The following is a 24,142-nucleotide window of genomic DNA, read 5'->3' on the forward strand; positions in this document are numbered from 1 at the left end:
GAACCGTGGTACTGACCGTCTGAGCATGGTTGAACTACAGACATCACTATCCGTGTACCTCCTTCCTGGTGGAATGACTGGAACTGATTGGCTTTCAGACGCCCTCTGTCTAAGAGGCGCTACTCATGCATGGTTGTTTACATCTTTTGGTGGAATTAGGGACCTCTCTGAATAGTCAAAGGGACTGCATCTGTAATACAATATCCACAGTCAACGTCTATCTTCAGGAGTTCTGGGAACCAGGGTGATGCAAAACTTTTTTTAATGTTTGTAGTATTAGCAACATAAGGACATAAATGCACTTAGACACCGGTCCAATGAATCTGAGAAAGGAAGAAATATTGCATATGGGGACAGTATATCAGCGTTTCTGTAGTTTTTAGTAAAGCAATTTTATTACCCAATTAACAACAGTACTACATTGTGTTTTAGTGCACAAAGCGTAACTCCAAAATTCTATAAAAAATAACATCAATATTTACAACACGGACTATGTCTCACACAAGTAACGGATGTGGGCGGCATGACCGAAAACATTATTTTTCAAATTAGTGTTCAGGATATAGTAAATAGCATTCAACAGATCAGACAAGAATCCTGAAATTTTGGTTTTTAGAGTGTACACACATCAGAAAAATTTTTGCATCACCCCAGTTCCCAGAACTCTGGAAGATAGACGTTGATTGTGGATATTGTATCACAGACACAGTTCCTTTGACTGTTGAGAAATGTCACTAAACCCGCCCAAAGATGCATGAGCAGCACACATTAGACGGAGGGAGTCCGACAGCCGATCAGTTCCAGTCATTCTACCAGGAAGGAGGTACACGGCTCGAGATGGCTGTAGTTCAATCATGCCCAGACTGTCAATACCGGTGTCCGATCGCTTCCGCAATGTTATTTTGTGCCAGGAAGGGCTCTGGACGTGTCCAGGCGCCTCGGAGTGAAAGGAAGTGATGTTTTTCGGACATGGAGGAGATAGAGAGAGACAGGAACCGTCGATGACATTCCTAGCTATGGCCACCAAAGTGCTACTACTGTAGTGGATGACCGCTACCTACGGATTATGGCTCGGAGGAATTATGACAGTAACGCCACCACTATGATGAATAATGCTTTCCGTGCAGCTATAGGACGTCGTGCTACGACTCAAACTGTGCGCTGCGCAGTAGGCTGCATGATGCGCAACTTTACTCCCGACGTCCATGGCGAGATCCATCTCTACAACCACGACACCATGCAGCGCGGTACTGATGGGCCCAACAACACGCCGAATGGACCGCTCAGGATTGGCATCACGTTCTCTTCACCGATGAGTGTCGCATATGCTTTCAACCAGACAATCATCGGAGACGTGTTTGGAGGCAACTCGGTCAGGCTGAACGCCTTAGACACACTGTCCAGCGAGTTGTTTTGGGGTGGCACTATGGGGGCCGACGTACGCCGCTGGTGACCATGGAAGGGGCCATAACGGCTGTACGATACGTGAATGGCATACTCCGACCGATAGTGCAACCACATCGGGAGCATTTTGGCGAGGCATTCCCTTCATGGACGACAATTGGCACCCCCATCGTGCACATCTTGTGAATGACTTCGTCCAGGGTAACGACATCGCTCTAGTAGCGCTGCCAGCATGTTCTCCAGACATGAACCCTATCGAACATGCCTGGAATAGATTTAAAAGAGCTGTTTATGGATGACGTGACCCACTAACCACTGTGAGGGATCTACGCCGAATCGCCCTTGAGGAGTGGGACAATCTGAACCAACAGTGACTTGATGAACCTGTGGATTGTATGCCGCGACGAATATAGACGTGCGTCAATGCAAGAGGACGTGCTACTGGGTATTAGAGGTACCGGTGAGTACAGACCACCACCTCAGAAGGACTCGCTGTATGGTGGTGCAACATTCAATGGGTGGTTTTCATGATGTTTATGTTAATCTCTATTCCAATTTTCTGTACAGGTTCCCGAACTCTCGGAAGCAGGTGATGCAAAACTTTTTTTTGATGTAGGTATTTTGTATACTGAAAAAGTGACAGGTAATGAAATGGTTCTGAGCACTATGGCACTTAACATCTATGGTCATCAGTCCCCTAGAACTGAGAACTACTTAAACCTAACTAATCTAAGGACAGCACACAACACCCAGTCATCACGAGGCAGAGAAAATCCCTGACCCCGCCGGGAATCGAACCCGGGAACCCGGGCGTGGGAAGCGAGAACGCTACCGCACGACCACGAGCTGCGGACAACAGGTAATCGCTGGTTGTCAAATATCGACGTATCACTTGCAGTTTTACTCGAGCCAGTTCTGTAGCTGTTCTACTCGAGACAGTTCTGCATGTCTGAATGTCGGGATTTATTATTACAGTCAGCTCAACAACTCAAAATTTAGTTTTGTTATTCGAAAATAGTTCACGAATGCATCTTCGCTGATCAGTGCTACTTCCTTTACGGGTTTGAGAACCCCTTGTTATTTCTACGCAAAATCCACTTCCGAATCCAACTCTTGTGCTTCCTCTTCTTGTTATTGGATTCTTGTCTCAGTTCTTATGAATGAGAACAGCAGTTTCCGGCGACAGCACTATAATTTTGACAGGAGCGTATGGAAACATCAGTACACGGCGTCTCAGCCGTCGTGCCATTTGCTGTGCGTCACTTTAGCTGCATGTGGAAACCGAGATTAAGGGTATTCGCTGCTCGCACGTCGCCGAGTCTTGTCGGCGCATTTAGCCCGCAGTGTCGCCGTCGCATTCGGAGGTATCAAGCTGGTTTGTGTTTCTAACGGAGGCCATCGCCGGCTGTCTTGAAACTGGACTTGTGACTGGCTACGTCAGTGTCACTAGCCACGCCGTTGTTTAGAGAACTGCTCTTCAATTACACTGGTTCTCCGGCTTAATACACCTACATCTACATACAAACTCTACAAAGCACTTTGAAGTGCATTTCCGTTGTACCAGATGTCACTGGACATTTTACGATCCTTTCTCATATGGTGTGCGGAAATAACTGCTTAAATGCCTCTGCTGGCGCTATTATTATTCTAATCTTGTCTTCACGATACCTAGAGGAGTTTAAGAACGTTCCTAGATTCCTCGATGCTGGTTTCTTAAACTCTGTTAGTAGGACTTTGTGGGATAGTTGGCCTCTGTCTTCAAGCTAATGTTTTTCTGAATTTCCGTGACCATTTGTGTTGCCTTTCTTTGTATTGTTTCAGTATATCAGATAGTACTACTCGTTGTGGGTCCCACACACTTCACCAGGTTTCTAGGGTGGGTGACACGACAGTTCTTTGAGGAACTTCTTTCGCAGACTCACAGCATTCTTCCAGTACCTTACCAATACTTACCAGTATCTTGCACTACACTCAGACAGTTGTGTGACGTTCTTAAATTCGCACTTATTTCACCTGATATTTTGGGTTCAAACAAGACTGAAATAAATGCCCTCTCAATATCGTCAGTCACAGAGTCTCATTCTTGAAACAACGAGGAGCAATTCTCAATCCCAGCACACCTGGAATGACAGTGAAGCCCAAGTTTCAGGGTGGCCGGTGATAGTCGTTGCTCGATATCCTCGTCTGGAATGGATCGAAGCCAACAGCTGGGCGAGTGGCGATGCTGCAAAGTAAAAGCGTCGGTGACTACGTGGCCTTGTCTCCTCATCCCCCGATAATGGCGTTGACGTGCGGACTGCAAAGCTGCAATATAAAAGTGGTATTAGAGATGAAATAGCATTGAGCCAGCATTATCCGACATACCTCAGATCTGGCTGTTAGGCCGAAAGTGCGGTTCATTTTACAATCTCGAAGTCACCAGACCAGAACAGCGTATGGAAACTGACATCGGCTGAGGAAATCTACGCATAAGCAAGTTATAAATTGCTTCTATGTTATATAGGTGATCTGCCTCCACTGCAGTGCATTCTACAGGTTTTGCACGATCTGCTAATCCATTAGCATTATCATGCAGTAGCGTGGAAAGAAGATGATGGATGAGCAGTGTTGCAGTACATCTATATCTACATCTGAAATACCCATGCCGCAAGCCACCTTACAGTGTGTGGCGTAGGGCACTTCCGGTACAGTTCGTGAATAGTACGTGAACTGCATTCGTAAAGCATCCATACAAACTCCATTTTTGCGTGATGGTCGCTTTTCGAGTAGCGCGCGGGAAATGAAGGCTCTCGAAACTTCAACAGTAAGCCTCTCCGTGGAACACAACGCCTCTCTTGCAAGGTCTGCCACTGGAGATCATTGAACATCATAGTTATGCTCTCCCTCTTTCAATACGTTTCCGTGACAAAATGCCCCCTCGTCGTTGAATTCTGTCTCTCACTCTCTCTCTACTCTCTACTTTCCCTCCCTCCCTCCCTCTCTCTCCTTCTCTCTCTCTCTCTCTCTCTCTCTCTCTCTCTCTCTCTCTCTCGCTCTCACTCCCTCTTCTATTAATCCTACCTGGACTACTACTGTCGTAAGTGAACTGAATTTCGTCAGAGTTTTTCAATGAATCTTTGCTACTTCTGCTTTTCCTACAGTTAATTCTTTGTGGTAGTTTCATTTTACGTTGTTCCGGAAGTCTACTCCAACAAATTTTACATTTTGTGTTGTTACCTGTGTTTTCTCATCGATAATGTCCTCGAAAAAATATGAATCCTTCCACTATTTATAAGCAATAACTCACATTTTGTGGTGAGGAGCAACTGTCAGTCCTTGCACCAACCGTTGATTCTTTCTGTCACAAAGCAGCAAAACATTGTGCATAACTAAAGTTTGAACAGACAAGAAACGTCGTTGATAAAACGCTATTAAACCCGACAGATTTTACATTAACCCTAGTAGTACCAATGCATTTTCCATAACTCGCATTACGACGTTGGGGGGGGGGGGGGGAGGTGATTTATTTCTACCTTAAAAGATGTTAGTAAAAAATTCGTTAGCTGTTGTTGAATTACATCAACAGCATACTTTGTAAAGAAGTACTGATATGTATGTTCGATCCAGAACCTGAAAATATCTTTTCCATATTCTTAGTAACATAAATGCATTTTCAATTACGTATATTACCAAGGCGGGGTTATCTCATACAACCACCACAAAAAAAATTGAAAAAGGCAAATATCTTTTGTATTCGTTAACATTTACTCGCAACACACCAACACACAGTTTTGAAAGATTTTGATACGTAAGTGAGATCGTGAACATGAAAATCTTGAAAAACATTCATTGCAGAAAGTGACATGTACTACTTAGACTTTTGGGTTCAGTTTAACTGAAAAATTTGACACATTTGTAGCATCTGGTAAAAGACATCATTAAAAACATTAAACATATTTTTCAAAGTTTTAAAATATAAAGTGACTGACTAGATTACATTATTCTCAGAAGGTGAGCATAAAGTAACCCCCCTGGTACTGCGAGGGTTAAATATGCGAAAAACCTGGTGCCTCTTGTTAGTGGAATAACGGAGCGTTCCAGGGTCACAGGACAAATGTGCAGACCACAGACCTATCTCAAAATGTTCAAATGTGTGTGAATTTCTAAGGTACCAAATTGCTGAGGTCATCGGTTCCTATACTTGCATACTATTTAAACTAACTTATACTAAGAACAACACACACACACTCATGCCCGAGGGAGGACTCCAACCTCCGGCGGGAGGGGCCGCGCAGTCAGTAACATGGCGCATCTAACCGCGCGGCCACACCGCGTGGCACAGACCTATCTCATTGACGTCACACTGTTATGGAGTAATGAGACAAATTCTGTACTTGCTTAATTGCGATATTTTTGGAGACAGACCAAATGCTTTGTAATAACTAACATGGTTTCCACAAACATCAATAGCGTAAATCTTACCCTACCCTGTTATTTCACGAGATGCAGAAGGCTTTAGAAAAAGCCCTGGCTGATGACGTACACGTTTGAGAGAAAACATTAGGATCAGCTGCTTCATAGTGTGCTGGTCTATCGTTGGAACGCAAGCAGTGATTGCACGTCGCTTGTATTCGGCAAGTTCTATATGGTACCAGAGTTCTACGCACCGGTCACACAGTACCCAAAACATCGGGCTGTTGATTTGTGAGTGCGGAGCTGGCGGCGGACAGCGTCCCAGATGTGTTCCATCGGGTATACATTAGACTAATTTAGTGGCATCAACGCGAGTTCATTATCATTCTCCTGAAACCACTGTAGCACAGTTCTGTACTTGTGACGTGGACCGTTATCCCTCTGGAAGATAGCAACACGGTCAGGGAAAAATCAAGCATGAACGGATTCAGGTTATCATCAATAACTTTCAAATAGTCCACAGCTGTCGTGGTGCCTTCGATTTCTACCACAGGATACTTGGAAGCCCCGGAGAATGTCCCCCCCCCTCCCCCCTCCCTGCTTAACACTGCCCCCACTGTTCTGAAGTTGTGGCGTGGTGCATGTTTGGAACAGCCTTTGTCCTGTATGACGGCATATCCAGACATTTCTTTCGCCCTGGTCTAACGAGAAAAGTGATTCATTCGACAAGGCGTCCAGTATCGACCATCTCGTGCCCACTGCAATCGTAAGCGATGATGTCGTTGAGTTAGCATGGCATTGCGTAGTGTCACCTGCTGACGAGTTCAATATTCAGCAGTGTGCGCCGAACGGTATGCTCCGATGGATTGCAACATCGAGCTTTGCACTCTGTCTTCAAATCTGCCACAGGTCGCAGCCTCTTCTATTTCACAGAGGGAGCAAATCTCCGAAGTTCTACGATAAGGCGTGGACGTCCAACACTTCGTCGCCTTCTAGTTTCACAGTCGTTCATCCACTTTCCATACATTATTAAGACATCAGCGCGCGAACAACTGATTCATAATTTTCAAAATGTTTATCCCGAAGCATTGCGCCATATTAAAATGCCCTTTGGCAAATGTACCTATGTAAGTGGATATCCATGTTTTCTACCCATTCGCCTCTGCCACACTTATGTAGGCGAATGTCGTGGGCGCATCACCATCAAGCGGCATTCAATCTCGTGGTGGGCAGTGGTCATAATGCTTTGGCTCATCGGTGCATTTCTTGGCTTCCTATAAAGCATGTCATACACTTTCACATCGTCGCCTACTAAACAAAATACACACTTTTGGAATATGAAATCAGGTACGTAACTGAAGCCTTGCTACCAAACAAGTCTCGTAAAGGGGTTGCACATGCGGAAACGAAAAAGCGTCCGCCGCTGCTCAAGGCAATGTGGTAGAACTGTTACTGTTCATGATAAAATATAGAAACAATCTGACGGGTAATTTTGTAACACAGAATGGAACAGCCCGTTGGTAATATGGGGTATCGTGCGTAAAGCCAGGGTTTCCTAGAAGCTGGAATTTTCCACCGCATTTTATGTCATCCCCCGAGAGTAACAAATCACTGATGCGTTATCAGGGTGCAATTCGTAGCGCGTCAGTGCTTTACGTCAGACGTAACAAGCTAACTGGTCTGGACGAGTTTAATGCGTTGTGCGCTTCAAAGTGAAGTAAGTGCTGAAAGTCACATAACGTTCGTGTGAAGAATATCTATAGAGTGTGCTAAAAAGATACAAGTGCGTTTGATTGCCTGGGAAGATGAACTGTTAATTGACGCATTGTCTGTACCTATCTGTTCATTAGACATGATGAATCCTGACTTTAGAAATATAGTGAAGAAGTGATTGGGACAGAAACTGGTGAAGTTGTCATAAGACAAGTAAGAGAACTCAAATAAAATAATGTTAATGTAAAACACTTTATCTGAACTCTCTTCCAAGACAGCACGTGTAGTGTGAATAGTTAATGCGCTTTCTGTTTCCTGCTTTCTTGGAAAACATAAATGAGCGACTTACCTGTATGTAAGTTAAGCGTTCTTGTCAATGCAAAACGCCCTATGCTGTTAAAGTAGCGCAAAGGTCCTGCTCCTAGAAAAGCCCTGCTTCATTTGTTTTCGGCAGCAGCGGAAATGTTGCAGCTGTTTCGTGCCAATCCAAATGATTTCTTTGCCCATATGCATTGAACCTCCATAATGTACTTAAACAGGGGAAAAGACCCGATATAGATTGACAATTCTATCGGCGACAATCACAACTGTGAAAGATTGGAGAGTATATGCTCGGTGTGATTTAACACTGATGAAGCTAGTATAGACGATAAAGTGCGATTTCCAAGTAGAATCCGGAATTCACTCACCAGAAGGTCGCTCATGAAGTCCCCATTAGAGCAATCCTTCTGTATTCTTCCTCTCCCAGACACATTTACCAAGTCTGATTTAAAGCTAAAAGATGGAGATTACTCAAGACAGAGGTGCAAGATTTGTCACAGATTTGTTTAGTGCATCCGAGAGCGATAGATGAGATCAACCAATTCCCACAGATACATAGTTCCTAGTCATCTGTTGTGAGCAAAAGACGAGTGCCAACTAATTCCTTGTACTGCGTGTGGTCTTCAGTGAAGTCGGCTACTTTTCCCATGTTCCATTCCCTTCCCTCCCCCCACCCCTCTCTTTTCTCATTTTAGCTGTAATAATTTTAAGACTGTAATAACAGATTTATACACTGAATGTAACGGTTAAGTGTCCTTTTTTAAGTGATTGTAAACAAAAATGATTTCTCATACCAGAAATTATCTTGACTCAGTTGTTAATGTCTCCTTCATCCTTATCTAACACTATCCAACAGCAGTAAACAGAAATAGTTTAGAACTTCCTGTATTACTAGAGAGCATATAACTTATATAAGTAAGGAACAGGAGTGGCCCCAACACTGATCCCTGGGGCACCCCAATTTGACGATACCCCACTCAGACCCCATATCATAGCCATTCTCAACACTGTGAATAATGACCTTTTGCTGTCTGTTGTTAAAGTACGACGTGAAGCTCTTGTGAGCTACTCCCCGTAATCCATAATGCTCCAGTTTCTGGAGGAGTATTTTGTGATCAATGCAATCAAATGCCTCAGTTAAATCAAAAAATGTGCCTAGCGTTCGAAACCTTTTGTTTAATCCATCCAGTACCTCACAGATAGCGCAGAAAGCATTTTCAGTTGTTAAACCACTTCTAAAACCGAACTGTACGTTTGATAGCAAATTATGTGAAATAAAATGATCAATTAGCCTTTCATACACACCCTTTTCAATAACCTTAGCAAACACTGATGGCATAGAAATAGGTCTAAAATTGCCTACATTATCCCATTCTACCTTTTTATAAAGCGGCTTTACCACCGAGTACTTTAATCGTTCAGGAACCTGACCATTCCTACTGGAAAAATTACAAATATCGCTAAATACAGGGGTTATATGTACTTTAATATTCTGCTAGGCACTCCATAATATCCATGAGAGTCGTTAGTCTTCAGTGATTTAATTACTGACTCAGTCTCCCCCTTGACAGTATCACAAAGGAGTATTTCAGACATCAATCTCGGAAAGGCATTTTCCAAGAGCGTTATATGATTCTCTGTAGAAACTAAGTTTTTAATTCACCAGCAATGCGCAGAAAATGGTTGTTAAATACTTTACATTTAACTGACTTATCAGTAACAGAAATATTTTTTCTACGTACTGACTTTATATCGTAGACATCGTGCTGCTGACCAGACAGTTCCTTCGTAAACTGACCATATGGTTTCAGTTTTATCCTGTGAAGTAGCTATTCTATTCGCGTATGTAATACTTTTGTGGTTTATCGTCAGAGTTTGTAAATATATTTTAATTTAATGCAAATGGAGGATATATTCATGAAATACAATAAATTTTAATCGTAAGTATACTGAAATTGTTTTTCATAAGCAACCACACGTATCTTGCTATAAAGTATGGGTCGTATGCGTTTAACGGTGCAGTTAGTTGTCTGAATATGACAATTTACTAGTTTCATTTCATTTATAATCTTTGTCTAATTTATTATGAAAAAAATGGAAATGAAGTCCCATGCTTCTTTACAGAGCGTAGGGGAACGATGCGGGAGACCCGCACCGTCTTACGAGGCAAGGTCCTAATGGAGGTGGTTTGCCGTTGCCTTCCTCCGACCGTAATGGGGATGAATGATGATGGTGATATACACGTTGCATGGGGGCTTAATTAAAATAGAATGCAAATAATTTTTAATTTTTGGTAGCTGTATGTCCGATTACGCTATGTCTCGTAAACGGTTGGCCCTGACTAGTATTATTACGCTATCTGACTGCAAAGAACAACAACAAAGAATGAAATGGGAATTTTCATTAACACAATTAATTAATTAAGTCCCCAGCAACTATAAAACCTACGAAACCAAAGCACAAGTGTAACTGTTCTGTGTGTGGAAGTATGACTCAACGTACGCATCTGGCACGGTTCTTCTTCAACAACACAAGAAATTTTAAATATCATTTATACTGAATTAATTAAAAGAAATAGAAATACCATAATTACTCAAGAAAACCAGAATTACACTCCAATACAAGAACACAAGCCAGATGCTTTGTTGACTGAACCTGTAATGACGCATTATTCAGGACATTGAAATAATGAGAAAGAAAAGAAAAGTAGTTTGTTACCTTAATTTATATTGACGAAAAGCACTCTAGACATTACAATCTCTCCACACCGACTCGCTACTATCACATCTCAACAAGAACTTTTCAGTATCACATCTCAGCAAGCACTGCCTACTAGCTCATCTCAACAAACACTCCTCACTACGACATCTCAGCACTGACTACCACGAGTTCTCCAAAAGCACTGCCCACTACGAGTTCTCAATAATCACTGCCAGTGGAGGCGGCGGAACAATGCTCTCTAGCGCGATCTCTGGCGCTGTGGCTCAGTGTAGCCACCTTTCATATGCCCTTCCTCCACGGGCTAGAATTTGATGGTATTTTTGCCAGCATTGGTGGAGAAAATACCACCAAATTCGTAAAAAAAATACAGACAAAAATAAAAGATAATATTCATGCGTAAATATCATATAACTAGATAAAATTTTGGCTTTGCACTGACCTTTCAATAACCTAATATATAAAATACAGTAAGCAATACAAATTCTTTCATACATGTGACTTTACATAACAGTTTACACAAGTATTATGTGGTTAAACAGTTCAATCAATAGCGTCAGCAATGACGAATATGTGCAGGTAAGAGTCTCATAACTTTTCACAAACAGTAATACACAAAAAATCTGTTTATACAAATATTCACATAAACGCTTTCCATAGCCCAAGAAACAAGTAGTTGACAGTTCCAGCAGTAGCACACATCAATGGTCAACAGGTGCAAATACCAACAAGTGACATTTTTTCAGTAGAAACAGTCCATCAGTGGCACCCAGTAATGTTGAGTAGGTGCAGACATCAACAAGTAACACCATTTCAGTATAAGCAGTTCCATTAGTGGCACCAGCAATGTTGAGTAGGTGCAGACATCAACAAGTAACACCATTTCGGTAGAAGCAGTCCATCAGTGGCACCCAGTAATGTTGAGTAGGTGCAGACAGCAACAAGTAACACCATTTCAGTAGAAGCAGTCCATCAGTAGCACCCAGCAATGTTGACCAGGTGCAGACAGCGAGAAGCAACATCATTTCAGTAGAAGCAGTCCATCAGTGGTACCCAGCAATGTTGAGCAGGTACACACAGCAACAAGTCACATTTCTCAGCAGAAGCAGTTCCATAAAATTCAGTATCACTGATCACACTGTTCATCAGAGTTTATAAGCAGAAATTAAACATGTCCTAGTGGCACCAATCATGTAGAAAAGGTACAAGTAACAGTCCATAATTTTTACAATCACTGATCACACAGTTCATCAGCAGAAATTAAACATGACTAAATGTCACACATCATGTTGAAAAGTGCAGCACCATCACTAATCAGACAGTTCAGGCATGAACAATAGTTTGAATACACATACAATGCTTTTACACTAAACATACAAATCATAACAAACAAACAAATGATATCCGATAATTGTCCTATTAACTATTACAATACACAAATACCAGTAAACCTATAACATTTATGGGTGTCAGTGCAAGCCACTACCAACAAATAAAATAATATTTAGGAGATAGGTGGGTAGGATTAGGAAAGGAAAACACACAAAACACACTCACTCATCTTTCATCCACATTAAGTACTACTGTGTAATTGAATAGTGTTAACTGTGTAAATGTAACTCTGTCCAAGATTTGATGTTCATCATGTGTACCAAGTAGTAGTGGCAGCAATGTATAACAGTCAATAATAGTTAAGTCAACGTCATAGTCATCATGTCTAGACCAATGTTTGCCAAGCCAGATCAAAATGTACGGTTGCTGAACAACTGTCAGTGAGCCAAGATATGCACATGCTTCCTCTCTCAAAAAAAAGTATATACTGCTTAGTGATTTGACAAAGTGTGTGTGTAGACAATCTTCCTTCTACTTGAGTGTTCTAGTCTGCCATCTTCATCCTCCTTGTTCCATATGGACCAACAAAAAAAAAATATGCTCCTCACTTACTTTACCTCTTATCCACCAAAACTCCAATAATCATCAGCATAATCTCAATACTTCACTAATACCTCTTCAATACGTCGATACATATAAACCTTATCATCAATATCATTTACCTTACCTCTTGTCCACGAAAACTCCAATAATCATCACTTAATCTTAATACTTCAATAATACCTCTTCACTACGTCGATATATATAAACCTCAGCACCAATATCATTTCACTTGCATAACAACTCTTTCCTCTAGTCAGTCTCCTCGAACAAGTACAGACAAAATCCTAGTGCAACTTCAATTCATCATCCCATACAATCCGAAGACACAGTGTCTACACACAACCTCTGTGTAATCCATCTGACCCAAATTTTCTACTCATTATAAATTATAAGATACATTTTGGTTCCTTGTCCATCATTAAATAAAAGAAATGCATACATGACCTCTAACAGACTTAGTTCGAATAACTCTCAGCAATTAAGTACGATTACGGAGTGTGAATGATCATAATATTTCACAGTGTGTACACCACTTCAAGAATCATAGCAGAAGCAAACATGTGGAGTATTTTTTGTGTCAAGTGTCACTTACTATTTCAATTGCTCACGAAAAATGCAGTGTAATAACTGTCAATGGTCTAAACCTAGTTTTGGTATGTCATGTCGTTAGCTTCCTTCCTATTAGCATAAATTTATACAGCTTCCATAAAACCTCAGCTCATGTGACTTCTATGAAGTTTCTTGTACTCATGTCGTTCGTCGAATTATAGCAGTTCATTTTCTTATCTTAAAAATATAAGGCACTGAGCATAAGCAAAACATGCAATAGCGAGTAAATATACCAGTAGAGAACTGAATGTCAACAAGTGGATGCAGCACAATTCCTACAACGAGGCTCTGCCAAGCGAACAATCTATAATTAACACCATGGTGTGACCTAAACTCCATGTTCGTACACCGCATATCAGTATTCTATATACCAAATTAAAGAGTAGTTATGACAACAAAACAGGAGTGTGTAAATATGCAATCCATACGCACAGCAGCAAACACATATATCTTACGTAATAAACAAGTCATTAGCATCATTCAGCATAAGCAAATAAATGTTCATATGTAATTTAATAGGTAAACATGAAGGCGCAAGCAGATAAATCACAAAGTATAACTCACATACATAACCACAGTCAGCACAATTAATCAGTTGACAATTACAATTTAAATAAATAAGCACAGCAGGCACATAATAAAAAAAATATGACATCAGTGAAAAAGCAGTGCAGCCAAGCAATGCATAATATATACAAATAACAACCCTGTTCATTAGTCAATCATTGTCAAAATCAGTTAATGTGCGCAAGCACGTCGCTTCACTAGTAAATTCATAGAACATGAAATTTAGCACAAAGTATGAATCACGTAATCGCGAGCAGCAAATTACGTCTAAAGTACGTACCTAAGTGGAAATATGTTACCTGAAAAATAAACTCAATTAATCGTTACCTTTTTGGTTTTTTACTTCCTTTTTTTTTTTAATTACATTCTTCCTGAAATTTTCTCCATAGCAAGTCGTCTTAACGTCGGACACGCATAGAATTTACCTGAAGGTCTTAAATATTTTATACAACCATATCCTGAAAAATACTGAACGTTAATAACATAATTTATAAAGTCACCATAGCTTTATACTGAATTTAATCCGAGAAATTAGACTGTGTATTTGTTTATGGCTGTCAGTGCATTCGCACTGAGCGCTCGATCAGCTGTCGGCGCGTGACGTACGAAGTGATTGTTTGCGGTCAACGACTGCCTTGTGCGGCGCGCAGACTGACTGTTGCTTTGAGTATGTGCCGCCGCCAAAACACAGCGCGGTATCCTTGTATTCTCTGCATGTTTACATGTAGCTGTTAGTTTCTCTAAAGTATGTCATTCCACAAAAAATTTAACGTTTGATATATGATGTATTCCCTTAGAGCGCCGAGATTTAAGAGTTTCTACTTCAACAGTGTTATCATGAATGATTTTGCGAACCCTATATGGACCATTATAAAGCAGAAAAAATTTGCGACACAAGCCTTTTCCTTTATGAGACAAACGGTGAGACTTAATTAACACCTTTTGACCAACTGACAAAATTTTTAAACGACCAGGACGTTTCGCTGATTTCTCTCTTCTAGCAGCCGCAGATGCAATATTTCGTAGAGCCAGGTTGACAACTTCAGAATGCCGCAGTTTCCGTGAAGGCGGAAAGGGAACGATTTCAGAAATGCGATTTGTTGGTACTTTATTTTTTAATATCAATAGAGGTGGTAAAGAAGTTGAGTCATTAGGAAGTTCATTCAGAATGTTTTGAAAAATATGAAGATACTGATCCCAAGTTCTGTGATTCTGATGACAATAAAGACGGCACAATTTATTGATTTCCTTCATCCATCTTTCTGAAGCGTTAGATTGAGGGTGAAAAAGTGAAATGAAGATTGGTTTAATTTTACGACGCCGTAGAGTACGAAGCCAAATTTTAGAGCGAAACTGTGATCCATTATCTGATATAACCTTATCAACATGACCCACTTCTTTAAGAAAATGTTTGATGAAAGCATTAGATACTGAACGAGCTGTTGCTTTGCGTAACGGTGTAAAACACACATATTTTGATGTCAATTCCACTGCTACAAAAATGTACGCAAAACCATTAGTAGATCGAACCACTGGACCGAACAAATCAACTGCAGCCATCTCCTTTAATTTCGCTGGAATGATAGGAAACAACGGTGCTCTGTGAGAAATTGTTGGCGGCTTAGCCTTTTGACATAATTTGCATTTGGCAAGAACAGATCGAATACGTTTTTCCATATTACTGAAGTAGCAATTTTCTCGCAATTTATGAAAGCATTTTCTGATACCAAAGTGCGCATAACTGAAATGTGTGTACCAAATCAATTAATTGACCCACTCATCAGGAATACAAACTAACCAAACAGAGTTGTCGACCGATTTTCGTTTGAAAAGAATGTCATTGCGAACTAAATAATGCTGTCTAATCGCTACGCTTTCCTTTCTCCTCCACTTCTCCTTAATGTCCTTCCAGATTGGATCCTTATTTTGCTCCTTAGCGATGTCCTGGAGCGAAGACGAAATAAAATTCTCAAACGCAACACCTTGAATGTACATCAAACAATAATGGTTTTCTTTGCAGTCCTCTTCAGCACTTTGTTTCAAACCCATAGGTGCACGTGATAAAGCATCAGCAACAATATTTGAAGATCCCTGTATGTAAACAATACTAAAATCAAATTCCTGTAGATACAGCGCCCATCGTGACAATCTGCCATGAGTTAATTTTGTCGACATAAGAAATTCCAAAGCTCGATGATCAGTGTAAACCTTAGTATGTCTACCAAACAAAAATGTGCGAAATTTTGTGAAAGCCCAAACAACAGCCAAAGCTTCAAGTTCCGTAATCGAATAATTCTTTTCGGATTTAGAGAGAACACGACTTCCAAATGCAATAGTCTTCTGTACTACAACGCCGTTTTCTTCTATCTCTTGAAATAAATGTGCACCTAGGCCTTTGTATGATGAGTCCGTCGCCAAACAAAAATCTTTAGATAAATCCGGATGTGAAAGAAGTGGAGCAGCAACTAAAGCATCACGAAGTTGTTCAAATTCTGATTGAGCTTCCTCATCCCAACACCAATTAGAATTTTTTCCAGATAGTTCACATAAACGAGGTGTGGCCAAATTGTCCAATCTAACAAAGCGTCTAAGAAAATTACAGACACCAAGGAAACTACGAACATCACGTTTTGTGGTAGGAACAGCATAATTACGAATAGCGTCTAGTTTCTCTGGATCAGGGAGAATACCTTCTGTAGAAATAATGTGACCGAGAAATTTCACCTGAGAACGACCAAATTCTGATTTTTCCAAGTTCACTGTCATGCCAACTCGTGCAAAAATACGTAATAATGAATCCAAAATTTTGTTATGCTCACTCCAAGAACGTTTAGCAATAAGAATATCGTCAACATATGAAGTAATATTGTCACGAAGATAAACAGGTAAAATTTCATTTAAACTACGAATGAATGCTGCAGAAGATACAGTAAGTCCAAACGGTAATTTCCGAAACTGGTAACAGTTACCAAAGGCTAAAAAGGCAGTATATTTTCTACAATCAGGGTGTAGTTCTATTTGCCAAAAACTTGCGCGCATATCAATCGTGGATAAAACTTTAATTCCATGGAAATGTTGAAGAAGTTCATCTAAATTTTGTGGACAGTCAGTTTCAGGAATAATAATATTATTTATCTGTCTGGAATCTGTAACGTTCCCTGGCATTTTCACAGTTTATTTGTACCATATACGCCGCTCTGGGCAAGTTGTATATACATCGTAATTATTCAACAAAAATATTACTGAATGTGGTATAAAATACGTTTGTTATTTTCATTATGTTTTATTGTAATATTTCTCTGTATTTAGGATAGGAATTTTTCTGTATTTAATATGTGAATGTAAAATGTGTCAGTATTTGCGGTATCAGAGATATAAAAATTTGCCAGAAAAGAATAATTTACAAAGAAATGTTAATAGTCGGGAAATGCTATATAAGGACTAAACATTATGTATTCTTTGGTCGTCTCTGTTCTGACGTGATCGAGGTAGGACGCTGTGAAGAAGCTTTTAATGAATATGTAGACTTCTTTTGTCTCTGTCTGGACTTAGCCGCCATTAGACGATGCGTTACGAATTAATGTGAGTTGAATTGTTGTTTGAGCTAAATATATCAGTATTTATCAAAAGTGTGAATTATTTATGTAAATTAGCTTGCCCACGTCATCTATAAAATTTCTTTAAGAATTTTTCAGCATTTTTTAGCGGTGTTGCTGGGCCGTGCCGCGACCAACAATCGCAGATCTGAAGAGGCGGCACATTTAAAAAATTATCAAACCCGTAAATCGGGAATAGATGCATAAAAATCAATAGTGAATTAAGAAATTGTTCTTTCTTTTCAGTGATCCTGTGGCTGATAAAATTTGAATTAATTATACGTTTGTGCATTCGTAGGCGGATAGTTAATGTTAGTCAACATTGAAATTTAAACAGTTTGGTGCTTTAAAATAACTCAAATGCGTAGTGAAGTAGGTTTGATCAGTGATAATTGTCGGCTTGGCAATAATTAAAACATTTTCTGCTGATAGAGATAATCTTGTGTTCTATGGCTATTGCCGGGATAAAATTCAGTAAAAATATTTAACAAAAAACCCACTGCATCAGGAAAGTGTATGCCAAGGCCGAATGATCTAAAGGACTCAATTCTCAACTAAATATTATTATCCAGTTAATATGAGTGCACGTAATATTTTTCTTTAAATGTACGTAATTCTTAAGAAAGTAAATTTTTTTATTACCACACGAAAATAAGAGAGTGGTTCTACAACAAAGTTCGCACGAGAGAAAATTAACTTAAAAGCAAAAAGATAAAATCTATTATTCTTCTTTAACGAAATTTAAAATCAATTCCAAAAATTTCGACGATTTCGTTAAAAATCCAGAACCAAACGAATTGACCCATCCTTTTTAAGAACAACGTGTAATGGGCTGGTATAAGGGCTGACTGCTGGCTCAATAATGCCCTGATCTAACATGTATTGAAGTTCATTCTTAACCTTGTCTCTGTAAGCCAAAGGAATAGCGTACGTTTTTCCGCGAAATGGTGTGTGTTCTTTTACTTTAAATAAATATTGTAAGCCCTGTATAGTTCCTGTGTGATGACTAAACACTGTAGCATGTGAAGTCAAAATATGGTGCAGCTCTTCTTTTGCAACGTCAGCTGGCACTTCAGCTTTTTCAACCTTTTCATTAATTAATTCTTCGCTACTAATTATATCCTCCATCGCGTCTCTGTATCTATTGTCATTGTCATGAATAAACACACTGTCGTCATAATGCTCAACGAAAACATCAGAAGTAAGAAACCTTAAACATTTTGTATCTGATTCAGGTCTTGCTAAACACTCGAAAAATTTCAAACATTTCGGCATTCCGGCAACAGTCAAATTCACACTTCCTTCTTTAAAGTTCAAAATTGCCTTATGTGTGTTAAGAAACTCCATACCTAATATAATCTGTGTACTGAGTAATGGAACAATAATAAAATTAGCAGACAATTCGTATCCTTGACAAATGAAATTTAGGTTGGTCTGTTGTTTAACTTCCACACCTTTTCCAGAAATCGCTCCTCGAATTGTAGTTTTAGAAATAGGTAACACAGGACAGGCAATAGTTCTTTCACATATACGAAAAACTGATTCACTAATGACGTTCAATGGGCTCCCAGAATCTAAAACAGCAGTGAACTTATTCTTACCCACACATACTTCAATAACAGGATGTAAAAATGCGTCTACATTATTTTCCTTTTCGCCTAGCAAAATGTCTCTCATATCTTCCAGGCGTACGTAGTGTAAAGTTGTAGTGTCATTACTTTCTGAACCGTCTATATTGCTGCCAGAAGCCGAAGCTGCTAGTCATTGTCGATTGTTTGCGTCACGTCTTTGATTATTCCCGACATTTCGCGGATCAGTTTCTACTATTTCCACTTGTCTCTCTGAATTTCTGTCACGCGGAGGATGCCAATTAGGTCCTTCCTGTCTGTTACATGCAAATTCTTGGTTGTGTCTGTTATTAAAATTTCTGTTTTCCTCTCTGTCTGCATAACTACTTCTTGTATAATTTCGACTGTCACTTCTGAAATTATTGTTAGACCTACTACCCTGGTTATTTCTGTAGTAAGAGTTTCTATTATTGTATGAATAATTTCTGTCTTGATGATACCGATTACTGTTTCCGTATGATTGATCATTCCGGTAAGAATTACCGTTATTATAATTGTCTGTGTAATTTCTGTTAGAACGTCTGTTATTGTCATAGGGCTGGTATCTATTGTCCTGTCTGTTACGTCTGTCATTCTCAAAATTACCCATATAACGCCCGTTCCGATCACTATCCCTTTTCTCTGAAAATCTATCGTAATTACTGTTACTGAAAAAGTTACAAGAAGTCCCGTCGTCGTTGTCATACTCAAGTTCTTGTAACAAAGTCTTAAAAGTCTCAATGTCGTCTTTACATCTTCCAGCTAAAGCAATTTTTCTTATGGATTGTGGCAGCTTAGTTAAACAAATGCGAATTAATTCAGTCGGGCTATAAGGGTTGGACAGGAACTGATTCTTTCGAATCATGTCTTCAAAGTATTCTGCCGGCGTGCGGAACTCAGATTGTTTAAAATTACGCTGCATAATCAGACTATGTTTGACTCTGTCTTGTGTGTTTTCGGACCAATATGCCGATAGAAATGCATGATAAAAATCATTTAGATTATTACAATCTCTAATGAGTGCGCGCATTCGCGTCGCCGGTTCGTTTTCTAAATATCCACACATAAATTCCAGTTTGTGACTTAGTGGCCAATTTGGTGGGAGTGCGTACATAAATTGATCTAACCATGCACATGGATGTATGTCATTCTTAGAATTGCGGAAGATCTTAAATTTCCGAACAGTCAAAAAGTGTTTATAGTCAAAGTTTTCGCCTCGTGGCGACAAAGACCTACCGCGTCTGTCCCAGTTTGAATGTCGATTATTGTCAAGTTCGCGCGCCTGGCGCTCTCTTGTTGCGTCCCGTAAATGAAACAAATTATCTTCTTCAAACCCCTCTGGTATCTGTGATTCTAAATTTCTTTTGCCGTCTTTTCCTACGATTTCGCCTTCAATTTGTTTGACTTGCTTTTTTAATGCCTCAAATTCCCTTTTAACGCGTTCATTAAATTTTCCCTGATTGTCAACATGTTTATTTATGTTCTGGTACTCTTCGGTTTCTGCAAATGGTAATGGAGCTGTATCATCCGAATCTCTGTCCCCATGTAAACTTAGATTTGTCAATTTATCTGAAATCTCCTCAACTCTTTCCAATAAGTCACCTATTTTTTCTTTCTGTTTACTTACGTCTTCCGTAAGTGTCGCGACTCGGGTTTCAGTATTGACACATTTGGTAGTTAACTGTCCATATTGTTGTGTTAGGTTATTTAATCTGTCATTTAGTACGGATTCCTCGATTCTCTCAAATATTTCTTCCTTATCGTGTGCACGTTGTAAATTTAACTCTTCTTTAATTCATCTTTCATATTTTTGAAACATGTCCCTATTCGTGAATCTAACCGTGTTTCCATTGTTCCCATCTCAGTTTTAATTGTTCCTATTTCTGTTTTAAATTCAGATCGAAACTGCTCCATTGTTCCCATACCAGTTGTAATTATTCCTATTTGTGATCCCTGTGAGTCTAACCGTGTTGCTAAAGTTCCTATCTCTGTTTTAATTGTTTCCATTCGTGCTCCCAAATTTAATATAGCACTCATCAACTGCTCCGTAATAGCCGGTTCGAAATTCATTTCGCCCCCAACATTTCCCGCGAAACCAACTTCTTTCGTCATGGCTGTAAAGCTATCTGTGTTCGATACTATTTCAGAATCTTCTGTCGTTAATCTCGGATTCTGTGAATTTTCTGATTGAGAAAAATTTTGAAATGGTTCCGGACTATTTTCCCGACTTATTACATTGTTTTCCACTTCATTATCCATCATACTGTTTTCCTCTGTTGGCGAGTTCGCCATGTTAACAATTTCGTCATTCTCACTATCCATCATTTTCGCCTTTTTCATTGATCGCGTAATCATTTACAAAACATACAAAACTCGTCACTGTACGGAAATTATACACAATGACTCTTTATCTCCAACAATACCATTCACTCGAAATGTTTCCCTCAAACACGATTAACGAACAATTGAAACAATTGCACTAAATCGTCAAACGCGTATACAAGACAACAATCAAATTCAGAGAAAAAAAATACCATTAGAAGAATGACAATTACCAAATCTACACATGCAAAATAGACTACAATTACTAAATTACAAATTACTACAACAATACTACTGTCTACTATTTCTGCAATCAGAAGAACTCCAAGGGACGATCCGAAGCAGCGGTCGCCACGTGCATGGGGGCTTAATTAAAATAGAATGCAAATAATTTTTAATTTTTGGTAGCTGTATGTCCGATTACGCTATGTCTCGTAAACGGTTGGCCCTGACTAGTATTATTACGCTATCTGACTGCAAAGAACAACAACAAAGAATGAAATGGGAATTTTCATTAACACACTTAATTAATTAAGTCCCCAGCAACTATAAAACCTACGAAACCAAAGCACAAGTGTAACTGTTCTGTGTGTGGAAGTATGACTCAACGTACGCATCTGGCACGGTTCTTCTTCAACAACACAAGAAATTTTAAATATCATTTATACTGAATTAATTAAAAGAAATAGAAATACCATAATTACTCAAGAAAACCAGAATTACACTCCAATACAAGAACACAAGCCAGATGCTTTGTTGACTGAACCTGTAATGATCCATTATTCAGGACATTGAAATAATGAGAAAGAAAAGAAAAGTAGTTTGTTACCTTAATTTATATTGACGAAAAGCACTCTAGACATTACAATCTCTCCACACCGACTCGCTACTATCACATCTCAACAAGAACTTTTCAGTATCACATCTCAGCAAGCACTGCCTACTAGCTCATCTCAACAAACACTCCTCACTACGACATCTCAGCACTGACTACCACGAGTTCTCCAAAAGCACTGCCCACTACGAGTTCTCAATAATCACTGCCAGTGGAGGCGGCGGAACAATGCTCTCTAGCGCGATCTCTGGCGCTGTGGCTCAGTGTAGCCACCTTTCAACGTCTATAAAATTATTATATGAAAAAATACGAATTGTTACCCTAGGGCCCCCTTCACTTCACTTAAGACTGCAGGTAGTAGCAGGAAATAGTTTGCGCTCATCCGTTGTTCATAATGGATAACTAGGTACTATGTATCCATACGTCAAATCCATGCAGCTTTTATCGAGTTTCGGTTAAGCTTTGCCCATATATCTTCTATATCCATCGTGCTGGAACTAAATGAAGTCATTCATTGTCTAAGTGGAATGCTATCAACTGTCTATCTGCTCTTTCTAGCGGAAATACCCTCCTAGACTTCTTGATTGGTTTATTAACTTCAGTAACCAAAGCCGGTATGAAGACACCGTGGTAACTAATCATTGTCTCTAAACTGACGCTATCGATTAGGTCAAGACTGTTTATAGCTACTAGGTCTACAATATTTCCATTGTGTGTGGGCTATCGAACTAGCTGCTCAAGATAGTATTCGGAAAGCGTATTCAAAAGAACTTCAGAAGACTGTATTTCTGCAATGAATCCGTACACGGCCCAGTCTCTAATCGCTAGTTTAAAGTCGCCTCCAACTAAAATTGCGTGATCTAGGTATTTCCGCGCTACTGAAATCAAATTTTCTTTCACTGGCTTTAAAACCGTCACAGCGGAATCTGACGGCCGGTAAAACCATCCAACAATTAACTTTATTTTACCTAGACCTGTTGTACGCGACCAGATAACTTTAATGCAGCACTCAAATTCGACCTCAGTAGACATAATGTTCTGATCGGCTGCAATGGACATACCCCTTCCTATGGCCTCTAATCTGTCTTTTCGATATATGTTCCATGAATCGCCGAATATCTCAGAGCTTTCCTAGTTTCAGCCAGCTCTCGGTCCCGGTAATGATTTGACCGCTAGAAGTTTCCTGGAGGGGAGTAAATTCGCTTTGTTACGAATACTTCGGCGAATGACAGCTAAAATTTTGACATTGGAAGTGTCATTACTCTGAACGCGGACAGATTTCTCTATCTGCGAGAAGTCTGGCGATTGTTCATCAGAGAACCTCAACCTATGACCTAGCCTAAAACAAGACCCATGTGCACTCCAGAAGTACACTTCTACCTGAGTAGCAGCTTCCTTTGCACAGTGCACCCCCGCCTATCAAGGGGAGTCCTTCAGTTCCCCAGCCGATAACAAAGCTCCAGAAATCTGTAGCCAATAACGTCGTAGACTCGACGAAACCTTTAAGTGAGACCCTCCACTTGGCTCCAAACCAAAGGACCCCGATCGACTCTGGGAAAAATGAGGACCCCGATCGACTCTGGGAAAAATGTTGCATATTGCGAGCTCTGATTGTTGTCGAACATAGAAGAGTAGGCAGACCTCAAAAGATGGGTCACCCCATGGGCAGTCTCCTGCAAAAGGATCGTAGTAAAATAGTATTTCTTACAGCTGCCACCATGCTGCCTGCATGACGTGACTTATTCTGTCAACAGCTCACCGAAAAGTACGCCTCTTCATCACACAGGGAGGCCTCCAGAGCATGAACGAAGCGATGTATCACGCAGTTCCCTTTCTTGCCATTCCGTTCTTTGCTGACCAACCGTACAATGTGGCCAAGATTGTGCAAGCTGAACTTGGAGTCTCTCTACAATTCAACGATCTCACAAAGGACTCCATACTTCAACATTCGCGAGCTGTTCTAGACAATGAAAGGTACGTCTACCCTAAATAATAACAATTGTTTGGAAATTATGTATTGTTGCTGAACATATAAGAATAGATGATCTCAAAACTTACGACAGATCACCGCGGGATGTATATTCAACCACACGTAAAGTTTAAGTCACTGCATAGAAACACTG

At 39.9% G+C, this 24,142-nt stretch overlaps 1 protein-coding gene across 1 annotated transcript in view; it reads left to right on the forward strand.

Moving 5' to 3' along the window:
* LOC126237288 (UDP-glucosyltransferase 2-like) overlaps positions 1–24,142 on the forward strand; it is a 113,170-nt gene that overhangs the window by 72,776 nt on the left and 16,252 nt on the right. The window contains exon 6 of the mRNA XM_049947234.1: positions 23,774–23,993. Coding sequence (XP_049803191.1) covers positions 23,774–23,993 — 220 coding nt within the window. The remainder of the gene's footprint in view (positions 1–23,773; positions 23,994–24,142) is intronic.

Source organism: Schistocerca nitens, chromosome 2, assembly GCF_023898315.1.
Source record: "Schistocerca nitens isolate TAMUIC-IGC-003100 chromosome 2, iqSchNite1.1, whole genome shotgun sequence".
Taxonomy (NCBI): domain Eukaryota; kingdom Metazoa; phylum Arthropoda; class Insecta; order Orthoptera; family Acrididae; genus Schistocerca; species Schistocerca nitens.